This window comes from Hemicordylus capensis, chromosome 8, assembly GCF_027244095.1.
Source record: "Hemicordylus capensis ecotype Gifberg chromosome 8, rHemCap1.1.pri, whole genome shotgun sequence".
NCBI classification, from domain to species: domain Eukaryota; kingdom Metazoa; phylum Chordata; class Lepidosauria; order Squamata; family Cordylidae; genus Hemicordylus; species Hemicordylus capensis.
In genome coordinates, this window is record NC_069664.1 from 29,738,786 (window position 1) to 29,761,647 (window position 22,862).

The 22,862-nt window shown below is 43.1% G+C and overlaps 1 protein-coding gene and 1 long non-coding RNA gene across 3 annotated transcripts in view; one reads left to right on the forward strand and one right to left on the reverse strand.

Annotated features, from left to right (window-relative positions):
* Window positions 1-15,543, reverse strand: part of LOC128333835 (putative small proline-rich protein 5) — a 38,731-nt gene extending 23,188 nt beyond the window's left edge. Inside the window, exons 1-18 of the mRNA XM_053269854.1 lie at window positions 15,539-15,543; window positions 15,012-15,018; window positions 14,657-14,667; window positions 13,128-13,134; window positions 12,772-12,782; window positions 11,315-11,321; window positions 10,955-10,965; window positions 9,354-9,360; window positions 8,995-9,005; window positions 7,682-7,688; window positions 7,325-7,335; window positions 5,796-5,802; window positions 5,439-5,449; window positions 3,910-3,916; window positions 3,554-3,564; window positions 2,025-2,031; window positions 1,667-1,677; window positions 66-72 (exon numbers count right to left, since the gene is read on the reverse strand). Coding sequence (XP_053125829.1) covers window positions 66-72; window positions 1,667-1,677; window positions 2,025-2,031; window positions 3,554-3,564; window positions 3,910-3,916; window positions 5,439-5,449; window positions 5,796-5,802; window positions 7,325-7,335; window positions 7,682-7,688; window positions 8,995-9,005; window positions 9,354-9,360; window positions 10,955-10,965; window positions 11,315-11,321; window positions 12,772-12,782; window positions 13,128-13,134; window positions 14,657-14,667; window positions 15,012-15,018; window positions 15,539-15,543 — 156 coding nt within the window. The remainder of the gene's footprint in view (window positions 1-65; window positions 73-1,666; window positions 1,678-2,024; window positions 2,032-3,553; window positions 3,565-3,909; window positions 3,917-5,438; window positions 5,450-5,795; window positions 5,803-7,324; window positions 7,336-7,681; window positions 7,689-8,994; window positions 9,006-9,353; window positions 9,361-10,954; window positions 10,966-11,314; window positions 11,322-12,771; window positions 12,783-13,127; window positions 13,135-14,656; window positions 14,668-15,011; window positions 15,019-15,538) is intronic.
* A 1,407-nt stretch (window positions 15,544-16,950) lies between these two features.
* Window positions 16,951-22,130, forward strand: LOC128334045 (uncharacterized). Of its 2 annotated transcripts, XR_008311163.1 has the most exons (4): window positions 16,953-18,981; window positions 19,174-20,717; window positions 20,919-21,694; window positions 22,024-22,130. It is a non-coding gene; the product is annotated as an uncharacterized LOC128334045 (long non-coding RNA). The 2 variants fall into 2 exon arrangements; XR_008311162.1 differs by having other exon boundaries at window positions 16,951-18,981; window positions 20,919-22,130.
* The last annotated feature ends 732 nt before the right edge of the window (window positions 22,131-22,862 follow it).

Consider the following 22,862-nt stretch of genomic DNA (forward strand, 5'->3'; position numbering starts at 1 on the left):
CTGAAATTTATTATTTTTTCAATATTTTTAGATTGAAGAAAAGAGACCAGGAAGAAACCTAATACCGGACATCTGTGGAAGACAGAGAGGAAAAAAAGGATCATCAGGGGACAAGAAAACGGAAGAAGATGAAGAAGAAGATCTGCTCCAAAGAGAAGGGGAAAAGGACAGTGACGTAAAGAAGTGATTGGGAACTAGGTTTTCTTGAAGTGCTCAGTTTTTGGTGGCTGACTTCATGTCTCTGCCATGAATTGTACGGATAGGACAGAATATTTCCTGGAGGGCTTCTCTCTTGGTGGCTGACTTCATGTCTCTGCCATGAATTGAACTAACAGGACAGAGTATTGCTTGGAATATTTTTCTCTTGGTGGCTGACTTCATGTCTCTGCCATGAATTGAACTAACAGGACAGAGTATTGCTTGGAATATTTTTCTCATGGTGGCTGACTTCATGTCTCTGCCACAAATTGTACTGATAGGACAGAGTGCTGCCTGGAGGGCTTGTCTCTTAGTGGCTGACTTCATGTCTCTGCCACAAATTGTATTGATAGGACAGATTATTGCCTGGAGGGCTTGTCTCTTAGTGGCTGGCTTCATGTCTCTGCCACAAATTGTACTGATAGGAAAGAACATTTCCTGGATTGCTACTCTCTTGGTGGCTGACTTCATGTCTCTGCCATGAATTGAACTCATAGGAAAGAGTATTGCTTGGAATATTTTTCTCTTGGTGGCTGACTTCATGTCTCTGCCACAAATTGTACTGATAGGACAGAATATTTCCTGGATTGCTTCTCTCTTGGTGGCTGACTTCATGTCTCTGCCATGAATTGTACGGATAGGACAGATTATTGCCTGGAGGGCTTGTCTCTTAGTGGCTGACTTCATGTCTCTGCCATGAATTGAACTAACAGGACAGAGTATTGCTTGGAATATTTTTCTCTTGGTGGCTGACTTCATGTCTCTGCCATGAATTGTACAGATAGGACAGATTATTGCCTGGAGGGCTTGTCTCTTAGTGGCTGACTTCATGTCTCTGCCACGAATTGTACGGATAGGACAGAATATTTCCTGGAGGTCTTCTCTCTTGGTGGCTGACTTCATGTCTCTGCCTTGAATTGAACTAACAGGACAGAGTATTGCTTGGAATATTTTTCTTTTGGTGGCTGACTTCATGTCTCTGCCATGAATTGAACTCATAGGAAAGAGTATTGCTTGGAATATTTTTCTCTTGGTGTCTGACTTCATGTCTCTGCCACAAATTGAACTCATAGGACAGAATATTTCCTGGATTGCTTCTCTCTTGGTGGCTGACTTCATGTCTCTGCCATGAATTGAACTCATAGGAAAGAGTATTGCTTGGAATATTTTTCTCTTGGTGGCTGACTTCATGTCTCTGCCATGAATTGAACTCATAGGAAAGAGTATTGCTGGGAATATTTTTCTCTTGGTGGCTGACTTCATGTCTCTGCCATGAATTGAACTCATAGGAAAGAGTATTGCTTGGAATATTTTTCTCTTGGTGGCTGACTTCATGTCTCTGCCATGAATTGTACGGATAGGACAGATTATTGCCTGGAGTGCTTCTCTATTGGTGGCTGACTTCATGTCGCTGCCATGTATTTCTGTGAAATACATGTTAGAAAAATCGAGTGTGTTTAGTACATACTGTTCCGAGATCTGACGAAGAAAAGACGGGAAGACACGGGTGTGACACCTCTGCCAGCTGCCAGCGTTGGAAGCCGATTGCGAAGGCCTGCTGACCAAGAACTACCATGGGAGAGCTCTGTTCAGGTAAGGAAATATGATTTAACTGTAGAAGCATATAGGTCCTCTAGAAAGTGCCTTAGGAAGTTCAGGTAACAGACACCCCATGGGGCATTCTGCCCGGTGCGCTGAATTGGGGATGTGGCGGGGGGGGGGGGGAGAGAAAAAGAAGCCAAATGGTAAAAACTAAACATGCTGAAATTTATTATTTTTTCAATATTTTTAGATTGAAGAAAAGAGACCAGGAAGAAACCTAATACCGGACATCTGTGGAAGACAGAGAGGAAAAAAAGGATCATCAGGGGACAAGAAAACGGAAGAAGATGAAGAAGAAGATCTGCTCCAAAGAGAAGGGGAAAAGGACAGTGACGTAAAGAAGTGATTGGGAACTAGGTTTTCTTGAAGTGCTCAGTTTTTGGTGGCTGACTTCATGTCTCTGCCATGAATTGTACGGATAGGACAGAATATTTCCTGGAGGGCTTCTCTCTTGGTGTCTGACTTCATGTCTCTGCCATGAATTGAACTAACAGGACAGAGTATTGCTTGGAATATTTTTCTCATGGTGGCTGACTTCATGTCTCTGCCACAAATTGTACTGATAGGACAGAGTACTGCCTGGAGGGCTTGTCTCTTAGTGGCTGACTTCATGTCTCTGCCACAAATTGTATTGATAGGACAGATTATTGCCTGGAGGGCTTGTCTCTTAGTGGCTGGCTTCATGTCTCTGCCACAAATTGTACTGATAGGAAAGAACATTTCCTGGATTGCTACTCTCTTGGTGGCTGACTTCATGTCTCTGCCATGAATTGAACTCATAGGAAAGAGTATTGCTTGGAATATTTTTCTCTTGGTGGCTGACTTCATGTCTCTGCCACAAATTGTACTGATAGGACAGAATATTTCCTGGATTGCTTCTCTCTTGGTGGCTGACTTCATGTCTCTGCCATGAATTGTACGGATAGGACAGATTATTGCCTGGAGGGCTTGTCTCTTAGTGGCTGACTTCATGTCTCTGCCATGAATTGAACTAACAGGACAGAGTATTGCTTGGAATATTTTTCTCTTGGTGGCTGACTTCATGTCTCTGCCATGAATTGTACAGATAGGACAGATTATTGCCTGGAGGGCTTGTCTCTTAGTGGCTGACTTCATGTCTCTGCCACGAATTGTACGGATAGGACAGAATATTTCCTGGAGGTCTTCTCTCTTGGTGGCTGACTTCATGTCTCTGCCTTGAATTGAACTAACAGGACAGAGTATTGCTTGGAATATTTTTCTTTTGGTGGCTGACTTCATGTCTCTGCCATGAATTGAACTCATAGGAAAGAGTATTGCTTGGAATATTTTTCTCTTGGTGTCTGACTTCATGTCTCTGCCACAAATTGAACTCATAGGACAGAATATTTCCTGGATTGCTTCTCTCTTGGTGGCTGACTTCATGTCTCTGCCATGAATTGAACTCATAGGAAAGAGTATTGCTTGGAATATTTTTCTCTTGGTGGCTGACTTCATGTCTCTGCCATGAATTGAACTCATAGGAAAGAGTATTGCTGGGAATATTTTTCTCTTGGTGGCTGACTTCATGTCTCTGCCATGAATTGAACTCATAGGAAAGAGTATTGCTTGGAATATTTTTCTCTTGGTGGCTGACTTCATGTCTCTGCCATGAATTGTACGGATAGGACAGATTATTGCCTGGAGTGCTTCTCTATTGGTGGCTGACTTCATGTCGCTGCCATGTATTTCTGTGAAATACATGTTAGAAAAATCGAGTGTGTTTAGTACATACTGTTCCGAGATCTGACGAAGAAAAGACGGGAAGACACGGGTGTGACACCTCTGCCAGCTGCCAGCGTTGGAAGCCGATTGCGAAGGCCTGCTGACCAAGAACTACCATGGGAGAGCTCTGTTCAGGTAAGGAAATATGATTTAACTGTAGAAGCATATAGGTCCTCTAGAAAGTGCCTTAGGAAGTTCAGGTAACAGACACCCCATGGGGCATTCTGCCCGGTGCGCTGAATTGGGGATGTGGCGGGGGGGGGGGAGAGAAAAAGAAGCCAAATGGTAAAAACTAAACATGCTGAAATTTATTATTTTTTCAATATTTTTAGATTGAAGAAAAGAGACCAGGAAGAAACCTAATACCGGACATCTGTGGAAGACAGAGAGGAAAAAAAGGATCATCAGGGGACAAGAAAACGGAAGAAGATGAAGAAGAAGATCTGCTCCAAAGAGAAGGGGAAAAGGACAGTGACGTAAAGAAGTGATTGGGAACTAGGTTTTCTTGAAGTGCTCAGTTTTTGGTGGCTGACTTCATGTCTCTGCCATGAATTGTACAAATAGGACAGAATATTTCCTGGAGGGCTTCTCTCTTGGTGTCTGACTTCATGTCTCTGCCATGAATTGAACTAACAGGACAGAGTATTGCTTGGAATATTTTTCTCATGGTGGCTGACTTCATGTCTCTGCCACAAATTGTACTGATAGGACAGAGTACTGCCTGGAGGGCTTGTCTCTTAGTGGCTGACTTCATGTCTCTGCCACAAATTGTATTGATAGGACAGATTATTGCCTGGAGGGCTTGTCTCTTAGTGGCTGGCTTCATGTCTCTGCCACAAATTGTACTGATAGGAAAGAACATTTCCTGGATTGCTACTCTCTTGGTGGCTGACTTCATGTCTCTGCCATGAATTGAACTCATAGGAAAGAGTATTGCTTGGAATATTTTTCTCTTGGTGGCTGACTTCATGTCTCTGCCACAAATTGTACTGATAGGACAGAATATTTCCTGGATTGCTTCTCTCTTGGTGGCTGACTTCATGTCTCTGCCATGAATTGTACGGATAGGACAGATTATTGCCTGGAGGGCTTGTCTCTTAGTGGCTGACTTCATGTCTCTGCCATGAATTGAACTAACAGGACAGAGTATTGCTTGGAATATTTTTCTCTTGGTGGCTGACTTCATGTCTCTGCCATGAATTGTACAGATAGGACAGATTATTGCCTGGAGGGCTTGTCTCTTAGTGGCTGACTTCATGTCTCTGCCATGAATTGTACGGATAGGACAGAATATTTCCTGGAGGTCTTCTCTCTTGGTGGCTGACTTCATGTCTCTGCCTTGAATTGAACTAACAGGACAGAGTATTGCTTGGAATATTTTTCTTTTGGTGGCTGACTTCATGTCTCTGCCATGAATTGAACTCATAGGAAAGAGTATTGCTTGGAATATTTTTCTCTTGGTGTCTGACTTCATGTCTCTGCCACAAATTGAACTCATAGGACAGAATATTTCCTGGATTGCTTCTCTCTTGGTGGCTGACTTCATGTCTCTGCCATGAATTGAACTCATAGGAAAGAGTATTGCTTGGAATATTTTTCTCTTGGTGGCTGACTTCATGTCTCTGCCATGAATTGAACTCATAGGAAAGAGTATTGCTGGGAATATTTTTCTCTTGGTGGCTGACTTCATGTCTCTGCCATGAATTGAACTCATAGGAAAGAGTATTGCTTGGAATATTTTTCTCTTGGTGGCTGACTTCATGTCTCTGCCATGAATTGTACGGATAGGACAGATTATTGCCTGGAGTGCTTCTCTATTGGTGGCTGACTTCATGTCGCTGCCATGTATTTCTGTGAAATACATGTTAGAAAAATCGAGTGTGTTTAGTACATACTGTTCCGAGATCTGACGAAGAAAAGACGGGAAGACACGGGTGTGACACCTCTGCCAGCTGCCAGCGTTGGAAGCCGATTGCGAAGGCCTGCTGACCAAGAACTACCATGGGAGAGCTCTGTTCAGGTAAGGAAATATGATTTAACTGTAGAAGCATATAGGTCCTCTAGAAAGTGCCTTAGGAAGTTCAGGTAACAGACACCCCATGGGGCATTCTGCCCGGTGCGCTGAATTGGGGATGTGGCGGGGGGGGAGGGAGAGAAAAAGAAGCCAAATGGTAAAAACTAAACATGCTGAAATTTATTATTTTTTCAATATTTTTAGATTGAAGAAAAGAGACCAGGAAGAAACCTAATACCGGACATCTGTGGAAGACAGAGAGGAAAAAAAGGATCATCAGGGGACAAGAAAACGGAAGAAGATGAAGAAGAAGATCTGCTCCAAAGAGAAGGGGAAAAGGACAGTGACGTAAAGAAGTGATTGGGAACTAGGTTTTCTTGAAGTGCTCAGTTTTTGGTGGCTGACTTCATGTCTCTGCCATGAATTGTACAAATAGGACAGAATATTTCCTGGAGGGCTTCTCTCTTGGTGTCTGACTTCATGTCTCTGCCATGAATTGAACTAACAGGACAGAGTATTGCTTGGAATATTTTTCTCATGGTGGCTGACTTCATGTCTCTGCCACAAATTGTACTGATAGGACAGAGTACTGCCTGGAGGGCTTGTCTCTTAGTGGCTGACTTCATGTCTCTGCCACAAATTGTATTGATAGGACAGATTATTGCCTGGAGGGCTTGTCTCTTAGTGGCTGGCTTCATGTCTCTGCCACAAATTGTACTGATAGGAAAGAACATTTCCTGGATTGCTACTCTCTTGGTGGCTGACTTCATGTCTCTGCCATGAATTGAACTCATAGGAAAGAGTATTGCTTGGAATATTTTTCTCTTGGTGGCTGACTTCATGTCTCTGCCACAAATTGTACTGATAGGACAGAATATTTCCTGGATTGCTTCTCTCTTGGTGGCTGACTTCATGTCTCTGCCATGAATTGTACGGATAGGACAGATTATTGCCTGGAGGGCTTGTCTCTTAGTGGCTGACTTCATGTCTCTGCCATGAATTGAACTAACAGGACAGAGTATTGCTTGGAATATTTTTCTCTTGGTGGCTGACTTCATGTCTCTGCCATGAATTGTACAGATAGGACAGATTATTGCCTGGAGGGCTTGTCTCTTAGTGGCTGACTTCATGTCTCTGCCACGAATTGTACGGATAGGACAGAATATTTCCTGGAGGTCTTCTCTCTTGGTGGCTGACTTCATGTCTCTGCCTTGAATTGAACTAACAGGACAGAGTATTGCTTGGAATATTTTTCTTTTGGTGGCTGACTTCATGTCTCTGCCATGAATTGAACTCATAGGAAAGAGTATTGCTTGGAATATTTTTCTCTTCGTGTCTGACTTCATGTCTCTGCCACAAATTGTACTGATAGGACAGAATATTTCCTGGATTGCTTCTCTCTTGGTGGCTGACTTCATGTCTCTGCCATGAATTGAACTCATAGGAAAGAGTATTGCTTGGAATATTTTTCTCTTGGTGGCTGACTTCATGTCTCTGCCATGAATTGAACTCATAGGAAAGAGTATTGCTGGGAATATTTTTCTCTTGGTGGCTGACTTCATGTCTCTGCCATGAATTGAACTCATAGGAAAGAGTATTGCTTGGAATATTTTTCTCTTGGTGGCTGACTTCATGTCTCTGCCATGAATTGTACGGATAGGACAGATTATTGCCTGGAGTGCTTCTCTATTGGTGGCTGACTTCATGTCGCTGCCATGTATTTCTGTGAAATACATGTTAGAAAAATCGAGTGTGTTTAGTACATACTGTTCCGAGATCTGACGAAGAAAAGACGGGAAGACACGGGTGTGACACCTCTGCCAGCTGCCAGCGTTGGAAGCCGATTGCGAAGGCCTGCTGACCAAGAACTACCATGGGAGAGCTCTGTTCAGGTAAGGAAATATGATTTAACTGTAGAAGCATATAGGTCCTCTAGAAAGTGCCTTAGGAAGTTCAGGTAACAGACACCCCATGGGGCATTCTGCCCGGTGCGCTGAATTGGGGATGTGGCGGGGGGGGGGGGAGAGAAAAAGAAGCCAAATGGTAAAAACTAAACATGCTGAAATTTATTATTTTTTCAATATTTTTAGATTGAAGAAAAGAGACCAGGAAGAAACCTAATACCGGACATCTGTGGAAGACAGAGAGGAAAAAAAGGATCATCAGGGGACAAGAAAACGGAAGAAGATGAAGAAGAAGATCTGCTCCAAAGAGAAGGGGAAAAGGACAGTGACGTAAAGAAGTGATTGGGAACTAGGTTTTCTTGAAGTGCTCAGTTTTTGGTGGCTGACTTCATGTCTCTGCCATGAATTGTACAAATAGGACAGAATATTTCCTGGAGGGCTTCTCTCTTGGTGTCTGACTTCATGTCTCTGCCATGAATTGAACTAACAGGACAGAGTATTGCTTGGAATATTTTTCTCATGGTGGCTGACTTCATGTCTCTGCCACAAATTGTACTGATAGGACAGAGTACTGCCTGGAGGGCTTGTCTCTTAGTGGCTGACTTCATGTCTCTGCCACAAATTGTACTGATAGGAAAGAACATTTCCTGGATTGCTACTCTCTTGGTGGCTGACTTCATGTCTCTGCCATGAATTGAACTCATAGGAAAGAGTATTGCTTGGAATATTTTTCTCTTGGTGGCTGACTTCATGTCTCTGCCACAAATTGTACTGATAGGACAGAATATTTCCTGGATTGCTTCTCTCTTGGTGGCTGACTTCATGTCTCTGCCATGAATTGTACAGATAGGACAGATTATTGCCTGGAGGGCTTGTCTCTTAGTGGCTGACTTCATGTCTCTGCCACGAATTGTACGGATAGGACAGAATATTTCCTGGAGGTCTTCTCTCTTGGTGGCTGACTTCATGTCTCTGCCTTGAATTGAACTAACAGGACAGAGTATTGCTTGGAATATTTTTCTTTTGGTGGCTGACTTCATGTCTCTGCCATGAATTGAACTCATAGGAAAGAGTATTGCTTGGAATATTTTTCTCTTGGTGTCTGACTTCATGTCTCTGCCACAAATTGAACTCATAGGACAGAATATTTCCTGGATTGCTTCTCTCTTGGTGGCTGACTTCATGTCTCTGCCATGAATTGAACTCATAGGAAAGAGTATTGCTTGGAATATTTTTCTCTTGGTGGCTGACTTCATGTCTCTGCCATGAATTGAACTCATAGGAAAGAGTATTGCTGGGAATATTTTTCTCTTGGTGGCTGACTTCATGTCTCTGCCATGAATTGAACTCATAGGAAAGAGTATTGCTTGGAATATTTTTCTCTTGGTGGCTGACTTCATGTCTCTGCCATGAATTGTACGGATAGGACAGATTATTGCCTGGAGTGCTTCTCTATTGGTGGCTGACTTCATGTCGCTGCCATGTATTTCTGTGAAATACATGTTAGAAAAATCGAGTGTGTTTAGTACATACTGTTCCGAGATCTGACGAAGAAAAGACGGGAAGACACGGGTGTGACACCTCTGCCAGCTGCCAGCGTTGGAAGCCGATTGCGAAGGCCTGCTGACCAAGAACTACCATGGGAGAGCTCTGTTCAGGTAAGGAAATATGATTTAACTGTAGAAGCATATAGGTCCTCTAGAAAGTGCCTTAGGAAGTTCAGGTAACAGACACCCCATGGGGCATTCTGCCCGGTGCGCTGAATTGGGGATGTGGCGGGGGGTGGGGGAGAGAGAAAAAGAAGCCAAATGGTAAAAACTAAACATGCTGAAATTTATTATTTTTTCAATATTTTTAGATTGAAGAAAAGAGACCAGGAAGAAACCTAATACCGGACATCTGTGGAAGACAGAGAGGAAAAAAAGGATCATCAGGGGACAAGAAAACGGAAGAAGATGAAGAAGAAGATCTGCTCCAAAGAGAAGGGGAAAAGGACAGTGACGTAAAGAAGTGATTGGGAACTAGGTTTTCTTGAAGTGCTCAGTTTTTGGTGGCTGACTTCATGTCTCTGCCATGAATTGTACGGATAGGACAGAATATTCCCTGGAGGGCTTCTCTCTTGGTGGCTGACTTCATGTCTCTGCCATGAATTGAACTAACAGGACAGAGTATTGCTTGGAATATTTTTCTCATGGTGGCTGACTTCATGTCTCTGCCACAAATTGTACTGATAGGACAGAGTACTGCCTGGAGGGCTTGTCTCTTAGTGGCTGACTTCATGTCTCTGCCACAAATTGTACTGATAGGACAGATTATTGCCTGGAGGGCTTGTCTCTTAGTGGCTGACTTCATGTCTCTGCCACAAATTATACTGATAGGAAAGAACATTTCCTGGATTGCTACTCTCTTGGTGGCTGACTTCATGTCTCTGCCATGAATTGAACTCATAGGAAAGAGTATTGCTTGGAATATTTTTCTCTTGGTGGCTGACTTCATGTCTCTGCCACAAATTGTACTGATAGGACAGAATATTTCCTGGATTGCTTCTCTCTTGGTGGCTGACTTCATGTCTCTGCCATGAATTGTACGGATAGGACAGATTATTGCCTGGAGGGCTTGTCTCTTAGTGGCTGACTTCATGTCTCTGCCATGAATTGTACGGATAGGACAGAATATTTCCTGGAGGGTTTCTCTCTTGGTGGCTGACTTCATGTCTCTGCCTTGAATTGAACTAAGAGGACAGAGTATTGCTTGGAATATTTTTCTTTTGGTGGCTGACTTCATGTCTCTGCCATGAATTGAACTCATAGGAAAGAGTATTGCTTGGAATATTTTTCTCTTGGTGGCTGACTTCATGTCTCTGCCATGAATTGTACAGATAGGACAGATTATTGCCTGGAGGGCTTGTCTCTTAGTGGCTGACTTCATGTCTCTGCCACGAATTGTACGGATAGGACAGAATATTTCCTGGAGGTCTTCTCTCTTGGTGGCTGACTTCATGTCTCTGCCTTGAATTGAACTAACAGGACAGAGTATTCCTTGGAATATTTTTCTTTTGGTGGCTGACTTCATGTCTCTGCCATGAATTGAACTCATAGGAAAGAGTATTGCTTGGAATATTTTTCTCTTGGTGGCTGACTTCATGTCTCTGCCACAAATTGAACTCATAGGACAGAATATTTCCTGGATTGCTTCTCTCTTGGTGGCTGACTTCATGTCTCTGCCATGAATTGAACTCATAGGAAAGAGTATTGCTGGGAATATTTTTCTCTTGGTGGCTGACTTCATGTCTCTGCCATGAATTGAACTCATAGGAAAGAGTATTGCTTGGAATATTTTTCTCTTGGTGGCTGACTTCATGTCTCTGCCATGAATTGTACGGATAGGACAGATTATTGCCTGGAGTGCTTCTCTATTGGTGGCTGACTTCATGTCGCTGCCATGTATTTCTGTGAAATACATGTTAGAAAAATCGAGTGTGTTTAGTACATACTGTTCCGAGATCTGACGAAGAAAAGACGGGAAGACACGGGTGTGACACCTCTGCCAGCTGCCAGCGTTGGAAGCCGATTGCGAAGGCCTGCTGACCAAGAACTACCATGGGAGAGCTCTGTTCAGGTAAGGAAATATGATTTAACTGTAGAAGCATATAGGTCCTCTAGAAAGTGCCTTAGGAAGTTCAGGTAACAGACACCCCATGGGGCATTCTGCCCGGTGCGCTGAATTGGGGATGTGGCGGGGGGGGGGGGGGGAGAGAAAAAGAAGCCAAATGGTAAAAACTAAACATGCTGAAATTTATTATTTTTTCAATATTTTTAGATTGAAGAAAAGAGACCAGGAAGAAACCTAATACCGGACATCTGTGGAAGACAGAGAGGAAAAAAAGGATCATCAGGGGACAAGAAAACGGAAGAAGATGAAGAAGAAGATCTGCTCCAAAGAGAAGGGGAAAAGGACAGTGACGTAAAGAAGTGATTGGGAACTAGGTTTTCTTGAAGTGCTCAGTTTTTGGTGGCTGACTTCATGTCTCTGCCATGAATTGTACGGATAGGACAGAATATTTCCTGGAGGGCTTCTCTCTTGGTGTCTGACTTCATGTCTCTGCCATGAATTGAACTAACAGGACAGAGTATTGCTTGGAATATTTTTCTCATGGTGGCTGACTTCATGTCTCTGCCACAAATCGTACTGATAGGACAGAGTACTGCCTGGAGGGCTTGTCTCTTAGTGGCTGACTTCATGTCTCTGCCACAAATTGTATTGATAGGACAGATTATTGCCTGGAGGGCTTGTCTCTTAGTGGCTGGCTTCATGTCTCTGCCACAAATTGTACTGATAGGAAAGAACATTTCCTGGATTGCTACTCTCTTGGTGGCTGACTTCATGTCTCTGCCATGAATTGAACTCATAGGAAAGAGTATTGCTTGGAATATTTTTCTCTTGGTGGCTGACTTCATGTCTCTGCCACAAATTGTACTGATAGGACAGAATATTTCCTGGATTGCTTCTCTCTTGGTGGCTGACTTCATGTCTCTGCCATGAATTGTACGGATAGGACAGATTATTGCCTGGAGGGCTTGTCTCTTAGTGGCTGACTTCATGTCTCTGCCATGAATTGAACTAACAGGACAGAGTATTGCTTGGAATATTTTTCTCTTGGTGGCTGACTTCATGTCTCTGCCATGAATTGTACAGATAGGACAGATTATTGCCTGGAGGGCTTGTCTCTTAGTGGCTGACTTCATGTCTCTGCCACGAATTGTACGGATAGGACAGAATATTTCCTGGAGGTCTTCTCTCTTGGTGGCTGACTTCATGTCTCTGCCTTGAATTGAACTAACAGGACAGAGTATTGCTTGGAATATTTTTCTCTTGGTGTCTGACTTCATGTCTCTGCCACAAATTGAACTCATAGGACAGAATATTTCCTGGATTGCTTCTCTCTTGGTGGCTGACTTCATGTCTCTGCCATGAATTGAACTCATAGGAAAGAGTATTGCTTGGAATATTTTTCTCTTGGTGGCTGACTTCATGTCTCTGCCATGAATTGAACTCATAGGAAAGAGTATTGCTGGGAATATTTTTCTCTTGGTGGCTGACTTCATGTCTCTGCCATGAATTGAACTCATAGGAAAGAGTATTGCTTGGAATATTTTTCTCTTGGTGGCTGACTTCATGTCTCTGCCATGAATTGTACGGATAGGACAGATTATTGCCTGGAGTGCTTCTCTATTGGTGGCTGACTTCATGTCGCTGCCATGTATTTCTGTGAAATACATGTTAGAAAAATCGAGTGTGTTTAGTACATACTGTTCCGAGATCTGACGAAGAAAAGACGGGAAGACACGGGTGTGACACCTCTGCCAGCTGCCAGCGTTGGAAGCCGATTGCGAAGGCCTGCTGACCAAGAACTACCATGGGAGAGCTCTGTTCAGGTAAGGAAATATGATTTAACTGTAGAAGCATATAGGTCCTCTAGAAAGTGCCTTAGGAAGTTCAGGTAACAGACACCCCATGGGGCATTCTGCCCGGTGCGCTGAATTGGGGATGTGGCGGGGGGGGGGGAGAGAAAAAGAAGCCAAATGGTAAAAACTAAACATGCTGAAATTTATTATTTTTTCAATATTTTTAGATTGAAGAAAAGAGACCAGGAAGAAACCTAATACCGGACATCTGTGTAAGACAGAGAGGAAAAAAAGGATCATCAGGGGACAAGAAAACGGAAGAAGATGAAGAAGAAGATCTGCTCCAAAGAGAAGGGGAAAAGGACAGTGACGTAAAGAAGTGATTGGGAACTAGGTTTTCTTGAAGTGCTCAGTTTTTGGTGGCTGACTTCATGTCTCTGCCATGAATTGTACAAATAGGACAGAATATTTCCTGGAGGGCTTCTCTCTTGGTGTCTGACTTCATGTCTCTGCCATGAATTGAACTAACAGGACAGAGTATTGCTTGGAATATTTTTCTCATGGTGGCTGACTTCATGTCTCTGCCACAAATTGTACTGATAGGACAGAGTACTGCCTGGAGGGCTTGTCTCTTAGTGGCTGACTTCATGTCTCTGCCACAAATTGTACTAATAGGACAGATTATTGCCTGGAGGGCTTGTCTCTTAGTGGCTGACTTCATGTCTCTGCCACAAATTGTACTGATAGGAAAGAACATTTCCTGGATTGCTACTGTCTTGGTGGCTGACTTCATGTCTCTGCCATGAATTGAACTCATAGGAAAGAGTATTGCTTGGAATATTTTTCTCTTGGTGGCTGACTTCATGTCTCTGCCACAAATTGTACTGATAGGACAGAATATTTCCTGGATTGCTTCTCTCTTGGTGGCTGACTTCATGTCTCTGCCATGAATTGTACGGATAGGACAGATTATTGCCTGGAGGGCTTGTCTCTTAGTGGCTGACTTCATGTCTCTGCCATGAATTGTACGGATAGGACAGAATATTTCCTGGAGGGTTTCTCTCTTGGTGGCTGACTTCATGTCTCTGCCTTGAATTGAACTAAGAGGACAGAGTATTGCTTGGAATATTTTTCTTTTGGTGGCTGACTTCATGTCTCTGCCATGAATTGAACTCATAGGAAAGAGTATTGCTTGGAATATTTTTCTCTTGGTGGCTGACTTCATGTCTCTGCCATGAATTGTACAGATAGGACAGATTATTGCCTGGAGGGCTTGTCTCTTAGTGGCTGACTTCATGTCTCTGCCACGAATTGTACAGATAGGACAGAATATTTCCTGGAGGTCTTCTCTCTTGGTGGCTGACTTCATGTCTCTGCCTTGAATTGAACTAACAGGACAGAGTATTGCTTGGAATATTTTTCTTTTGGTGGCTGACTTCATGTCTCTGCCATGAATTGAACTCATAGGACAGAATATTTCCTGGATTGCTTCTCTCTTGGTGGCTGACTTCATGTCTCTGCCATGAATTGAACTCATAGGAAAGAGTATTGCTGGGAATATTTTTCTCTTGGTGGCTGACTTCATGTCTCTGCCATGAATTGAACTCATAGGAAAGAGTATTGCTTGGAATATTTTTCTCTTGGTGGCTGACTTCATGTCTCTGCCATGAATTGTACGGATAGGACAGATTATTGCCTGGAGTGCTTCTCTATTGGTGGCTGACTTCATGTCGCTGCCATGTATTTCTGTGAAATACATGTTAGAAAAATCGAGTGTGTTTAGTACATACTGTTCCGAGATCTGACGAAGAAAAGAAGGGAAGACACGGGTGTGACACTTCTGCCAGCTGCCAGCGTTGGAAGCCGATTGCGAAGGCCTGCTGACCAAGAACTACCATGGGAGAGCTCTGTTCAGGTAAGGAAATATGATTTAACTGTAGAAGCATATAGGTCCTCTAGAAAGTGCCTTAGGAAGTTCAGGTAACAGACACCCCATGGGGCATTCTGCCCGGTGAGCTGAATTGGGGATGTGGCGGGGGGGGGGAGAGAAAAAGAAGCCAAATGGTAAAAACTAAACATGCTGAAATTTATTATTTTTTCAATATTTTTAGATTGAAGAAAAGAGACCAGGAAGAAACCTAATACCGGACATCTGTGGAAGACAGAGAGGAAAAAAAGGATCATCAGGGGACAAGAAAACGGAAGAAGATGAAGAAGAAGATCTGCTCCAAAGAGAAGGGGAAAAGGACAGTGACGTAAAGAAGTGATTGGGAACTAGGTTTTCTTGAAGTGCTCAGTTTTTGGTGGCTGACTTCATGTCTCTGCCATGAATTGTACGGATAGGACAGAATATTTCCTGGAGGGCTTCTCTCTTGGTGTCTGACTTCATGTCTCTGCCATGAATTGAACTAACAGGACAGAGTATTGCTTGGAATATTTTTCTCATGGTGGCTGACTTCATGTCTCTGCCACAAATTGTACTGATAGGACAGAGTACTGCCTGGAGGGCTTGTCTCTTAGTGGCTGACTTCATGTCTCTGCCACAAATTGTACTGATAGGACAGATTATTGCCTGGAGGGCTTGTCTCTTAGTGGCTGACTTCATGTCTCTGCCACAAATTGTACTGATAGGAAAGAACATTTCCTGGATTGCTACTCTCTTGGTGGCTTACTTCATGTCTCTGCCATGAATTGAACTCATAGGAAAGAGTATTGCTTGGAATATTTTTCTCTTGGTGGCTGACTTCATGTCTCTGCCACAAATTGTACTGATAGGACAGAATATTTCCTGGATTGCTTCTCTCTTGGTGGCTGACTTCATGTCTCTGCCATGAATTGTACGGATAGGACAGATTATTGCCTGGAGGGCTTGTCTCTTAGTGGCTGACTTCATGTCTCTGCCATGAATTGTACGGATAGGACAGAATATTTCCTGGAGGGTTTCTCTCTTGGTGGCTGACTTCATGTCTCTGCCTTGAATTGAACTAAGAGGACAGAGTATTGCTTGGAATATTTTTCTTTTGGTGGCTGACTTCATGTCTCTGCCATGAATTGAACTCATAGGAAAGAGTATTGCTTGGAATATTTTTCTCTTGGTGGCTGACTTCATGTCTCTGCCACCAATTGTACTGATAGGACAGAATATTTCCTGGATTGCTTCTCTCTTGGTGGCTGACTTCATGTCTCTGCCATGAATTGTACGGATAGGACAGATTATTGCCTGGAGGGCTTGTCTCTTAGTGGCTGACTTCATGTCTCTGCCATGAATTGTACGGATAGGACAGAATATTTCCTGGAGGGTTTCTCTCTTGGTGGCTGACTTCATGTCTCTGCCTTGAATTGAACTCATAGGAAAGAGTATTGCTTGGAATATTTTTCTCTTGGTGGCTGACTTCATGTCTCTGCCATGAATTGTACAGATAGGACAGATTATTGCCTGGAGGGCTTGTCTCTTAGTGGCTGACTTCATGTCTCTGCCACGAATTGTACAGATAGGACAGAATATTTCCTGGAGGTCTTCTCTCTTGGTGGCTGACTTCATGTCTCTGCCTTGAATTGAACTAACAGGACAGAGTATTGCTTGGAATATTTTTCTTTTGGTGGCTGACTTCATGTCTCTGCCATGAATTGAACTCATAGGAAAGAGTATTGCTTGGAATATTTTTCTCTTGGTGGCTGACTTCATGTCTCTGCCATGAATTGTACGGATAGGACAGATTATTGCCTGGAGTGCTTCTCTATTGGTGGCTGACTTCATGTCGCTGCCATGTATTTCTGTGAAATACATGTTAGAAAAATCGAGTGTGTTTAGTACATACTGTTCCGAGATCTGACGAAGAAAAGACGGGAAGACACGGGTGTGACACCTCTGCCAGCTGCCAGCGTTGGAAGCCGATTGCGAAGGCCTGCTGACCAAGAACTACCATGGGAGAGCTCTGTTCAGGTAAGGAAATATGATTTAACTGTAGAAGCATATAGGTCCTCTAGAAAGTGCCTTAGGAAGTTCAGGTAACAGACACCCCATGGGGCATTCTGCCCGGTGTGCTGAATTGGGGATGTGGCGGGGGGGGGGAGAGAAAAAGAAGCCAAATGGTAAAAACTAAACATGCTGAAATTTATTATTTTTTCAATATTTTTAGATTGAAGAAAAGAGACCAGGAAGAAACCTAATACCGGACATCTGTGGAAGACAGAGAGGAAAAAAAGAATCATCAGGGGACAAGAAAACGGAAGAAGATGAAGAAGAAGATCTGCTCCAAAGAGAAGGGGAAAAGGACAGTGACGTAAAGAAGTGATTGGGAACTAGGTTTTCTTGAAGTGCTCAGTTTTTGATGGCTGACTTCATGTCTCTGCCATGAATTGTACGGATAGGACAGAATATTTCCTGGAGGGCTTCTCTCTTGGTGTCTGACTTCATGTCTCTGCCATGAATTGAACTAACAGGACAGAGTATTGCTTGGAATATTTTTCTCATGGTGGCTGACTTCATGTCTCTGCCACAAATTGTACTGATAGGACAGAGTACTGCCTGGAGGGCTTGTCTCTTAGTGGCTGACTTCATGTCTCTGCCACAAATTGTACTGATAGGAAAGAACATTTCCTGGATTGCTTCTCTCTTGGTGGCTGACTTCATGTCTCTGCCATGAATTGAACTCATAGGAAAGAGTATTGCTTGGAATATTTTTGTCATGGTGGCTGACTTCATGTCTCTGCCACAAATTGTACTGATAGGACAGAGTACTGCCTGGAGGGCTTGTCTCTTAGTGGCTGACTTCATGTCTCTGCCATGAATTGTACAGATAGGACAGATTATTGCCTGGAGGGCTTGTCTCTTAGTGGCTGACTTCATGTCTCTGCCATGAATTGAACTAACAGGACAGAGTATTGCTTGGAATATTTTTCTCTTGGTGGCTGACTTCATGTCTCTGCCATGAATAGTACTGATAGGACAGAATATTTCCTGGATTGCTTCTCTCTTGGTGGCTGACTTCATGTCTCTGCCATGAATTGAACTCATAAGACAGAGTATTGCTTTGAATATTTTTCTCTTGGTGGCTGACTTCATGTCTCTGCCACAAATTGTACTGATAGGACAGATTATTGCCTGGAGGGCTTGTCTCTTAGTGGCTGACTTCATGTCTCTGCCACAAATTGTACTGATAGGAAAGAACATTTCCTGGATTGCTACTCTCTTGGTGGCTGACTTCATGTCTCTGTCATGAATTGAACTCATAGGAAAGAGTATTGCTTGGAATATTTTTCTCTTGGTGGCTGACTTCATGTCTCTGCCACAAATTGTACTGATAGGACAGAATATTTCCTGGATTGCTTCTCTCTTGGTGGCTGACTTCATGTCTCTGCCATGAATTGTACAGGTAGGACAGAGTATTGCCTGGAGGGATTGTCTCTAAGTGGCTGACTTCATGTCTCTGCCACAAATTGTACTGATAGGACAGATTATTGCCTGGAGGGCTTATCTCTTAGTGGCTGACTTCATGTCTCTGCCACAAATTGTACTGATAGGAAAGAACATTTCCTGGATTGCTACTCTCTTGGTGGCTGACTTCATGTCTCTGCCATTAATTGAACTCTTAGGAAAGAGTATTGCTGGGAATATTTTTCTCTTGGTGGCTGACTTCATGTCTCTGCCATGAATTGAACTCATAGGAAAGAGTATTGCTGGGAATATTTTTCTCTTGGTGGCTGACTTCATGTCTCTGCCACGAATTGTACTAATAGGACAGAGTATAGCCTGGACTATTTTTCTCTTGCTGGCTGACTTCATGTCTCTGCCACAAATTGTACTGATAGGACAGAATATTTCCTGGATTGCTTCTCTCTTGGTTGCTGTCTTAATGTCTTTGCCCTGAATTGAACTCATAGGACAGAATATTGCCTGGATTGCTTCTCTCTTGGTGGCTGACTTCAAGTCGCTGCCATGTATTTCTGTGAAATACATGTTAGAAAAATCGAGTGTGTTTAGAACATACTGTTCCGAGACCTGACGATGAAAAGACGGGAAGACACGGATGTGACACCTCTGCCAGCTGCCAGCGTTGGAAGCCGATTGCGAAGGCCTGCTGACCAAGAACTACAATGGGAGAGCTCTGTTCAGGTAAGGAAATATGATTTAAATGTAGAAGCATAAAGGTCCTCTAGATAGTGCCTTACGAAGTTCAGGTGACAGACACCCCATGGGGCATTCTGCCCGGTGCGTTGAATTGGGGATGTGGGGGGGGGGGAGAAAAATAGCCAAAAGGGGAAAAACTAAACATGCTGAAATTTATTATTTTTTCAATATTTTTAGATTGCAGAAAAGAGATCAGGAAGAAACTTAATACCGGACATCTGTGGAAGACAGAGAGGAAAAAAAGGATCATCAGGGGAAAAGAAAACGGAAGAAGATGAAGAAGAAGATCTGCTCCAAAGAGAAGGGAAAAAAGGACAGTGACGTAAAGAAGTGATTGGGGATTAGGTTTTCTTGAAGTGCACAGTTTTTGGTGGCTGACTTCATGTCTATGCCATGAATTGTACGGAGAGGACAGAATATTTCCTGGAGGGCTTCTCTCTTGGTGGCTGACTTCATGTTTCTGCCATGAATTGAACTAACAGGACAGAGTATTGCTTGGAATATTTTTCTCTTGGTGGCTGACTTCATGTCTCTGCCATGAATTGTACAGATAGGACAGAGTATTGCCTGGAGGGCTTGTCTCTTAGTGGCTGACTTCATGTCTCTGCCACGAATTGTACGGATAGGACAGAATATTTCCTGGAGGGCTTCTCTCTTGGTGGCTGACTTCATGTCTCTGCCACGAATTGTACTAATAGGACAGAGTATTGCCTGGACTATTTTTCTCTTGCTGGCTGACTTCATGTCTCTGCCATGAATAGTACAGATAGGACAGAATATTTGCTGGATTGCTTCTCTCTTGGTGGCTGACTTCATGTCTCTGCCATAAATTGTATGGATAGGACAGAATATTTCCTGGAGGGCTTCTCTATTGGTGGCTGACTTCATGTCTCTGCCATGAATTGAACTAACAGGACAGAGTATTGCTTGGAATATTTTTCTTTTGGTGGCTGACTTCATGTCTCTGCCACGAATTGTACTGAAAGGACAGATTATTGCCTGGAGGGCTTCTCTCTTGGTGGCTGACTTAATGTCTCTGCCATGAATTGTACGGATAAGACAGATTATTGCCTGGAGGGCTTGTCTCTTAGTGGCTGACTTCATGTCTCTGCCACAAATTGTACTGATAGGACAGATTATTGCTTGGAGGGCTTCTCTCTTGTTGGCTGACTTCATGTCTCTGCCACGAATTGTACAGATAGGACAGAAAATTTCCTGGAGGGCTTCTCTCTTGGTGGCTGACTTCATGTCTTTGCCATGAATTGAACTCATAGGACAGAGTATTGCTTGGAATATGTTTCTCTTTGTGGCTGACTTCATGTCTCTGCCACGAATTGTATGGATAGGACAGAGTATTTCCTGGAGGTCTTCTCTCTTGGTGGCTGACTTCATGTCTCTGCCACGAATTGTACTGAAAGGACAGAGTATTGCCTGGAGGGCTTGTCTCTTGGCGCCTGACTTCATGTCTCTGCCATGAATTGTACTCATAGGAGAGAGTATTGCCTGGAATGCTTCTCTCTTGGTGACTCACCTCTTGTCTCTGGCATGTATTACTGTCAAATTCATGTAGATAAATCGAGTGTTTTTATTACTTACTGTTCCAAGACCTGACGAAGAAAAGACGGCAAGACACGGGCGTGACACATCTGCCAGCTGCCAGCGTTGCAACCCGATTGCAAAGTCCTGCTGACCAAGAACTACAATGGGAGAGCTCTGTTCAGGTAAGGAAATATGATTTAAATGTAGAAGCATATTGTTCCTTTAGATATTGCCTTTAGGCAGTTCAGTGAACCGACACTCCACGGGGCATTCTGCCCTGTGCGCTCAACTGGGGATTTTAGGTGGGTAGAGAAAAAGTAACCAAAAAGAGAAAAGCTAAAGATGTTGAAATTTATTATTTTTTCATTTTTTTTATACCGAAGCACAGAGATCAGGATGAAACCTAATACTGAAATTGTGTGGAAGACAGAGAGGGGGAAAAGGATCATCAGGGGACAAGAAAACGGGAGAAGATAAAGAGGAAGATCTGCTCCAAAGAGAAGGGGAAAAAAGGATCGTTACGTAAATAATTGATTGGGGACTAAGTTTTCTTGAAGTGCTCAGTTTTTGGTGGCTGATTTCATGTCTCTGCCATGAATTGTAGTGATAGGATAGAATATTTCTTGGAGGGCTTCTCTCTTGGTGGCTGACTTCATGTCTCTGCCATGAATTCAACTGATAGGAGAGAATATTTCCTGGAGTATTTTTCTCTTAGTGGCTGACTTCATGTCTCTGCCACGAATTGAACTGAAGGGACCTTAAATTTCCTTGAGAGCTCTTTTTTGGTGGCTGAGTTTATATCTTTACTATGTATTGAACTGTTTGGTCATGAAATCTGTTGAAGTGCTCCTTTTTTATTGCTGACTTCATGTCTATTCCATGTATTACTGTGATTAACATTTAACATTATTAGAGGTAGAAAGATCTTCTTTCAGGCACATTTGGAAGAAACGTCAGACAGAAGATATATTAAAGACACAAAGAAAGAAAAGGATTTTCATGGGCCTGATATCTGGAGACGTTGGGTAGAAGATCTGCTCCAAAGAATTAGAAGTGAAGAACAGTGATATAATCAAAACGATGGTTACTAAATTTGCTCAAATGCTCCTTTTTTGGTAGCTGACTTCATGTCTCTGCCAGTTATTGCACTGATTGGAGGGTAAGTTTTTGAATTGCTACTTTCTTGTTGGCTTTCTTCATGTCTCTTCCACGCATTGCTCTTTGTATCCCCTAAGATATAGTAGATGTAGTGGGCTTTCCACTTAATGTCATGACCAGTGTTGCTTCTAAGGCGGATCCCCAGGTTTCGTTCACTACAACTCCCAGAATCCCCAGCTGCTACGGCTTTTGCTTAGAAATTATGGGAGTTGTAGTCAACAACATCTGGGAATCCCTCTTACAGGGAACACTGGCCGTGACTAGTTTTAAATCAGCTTCTCTGTTCTGCCTTGGCCCCAGTCTTTGGTTCTCTTTCTGGTTCCTTCGTAGGAAAGGAGGTCTAATAGGTGAATGCCATTTCTGACTGCTGAATGACCTGATATGTTGCGAAGGTCCTCCGGCTGGGTGAGGATACCCCATGATATGACTCTGATCAGGCAAGGGACCATGTTTTGATGTCAAAAGCTTTAAAGTCTGTTATTCTTGTGTTTAGGATGTTATGACAACTCTGGTGGCCCTCTAAACCTCATTCTTTGCTGTCCAGTTAGCCATGGGGTAAGGGGAGTGATGATAGAAATTTTAAAGTGGGAACAGATTAAAGATGCTTCAACTTTTTTAAAAAAGGCACTGAAGACATATTTGTTTACCCAGGCTTTAAATTAGATTTATAGTTTTAATTCTTTTAATGTTGGGTTTTAGATGATTTTAATGTTTATATGATTTTAATTGTAGACCGCCCAGTGATGCAAGTTTTGGGCAGTATAGAAATATGTTAATAAATAATTAATAAACACTCCCCCCTCCCAACAGAAAAAAACATAGTGGATCCTACTGCAGAACACGGGAGAAGACTGAAAGAGAAACAAGGAACAGGAATCTCAAAACTGGAGAAGGAGACTGAGTCTAAAAGAGCAGGACAGAAGAACTGGGCAGGTTCTCCTCTCAAAAGTCAGCTGGATTCATTGCTCTCCCAATGCCTTGGCTATTTGATGCTCAGAGTTATGTACAAGATAGCTGAAGCGTGGCCTTCTTCATTGCTGACTTCATGTCTGCCATGCCTCGGAGCAGCCCCTAAGACAGCTGCAGCGTGACTTTGTTCTTGGCTGACCATGGCTCTCCAAGGATCTGCTCTGAGTAGATCCAAAGATAGCTGGCACCCCACTTCCTTT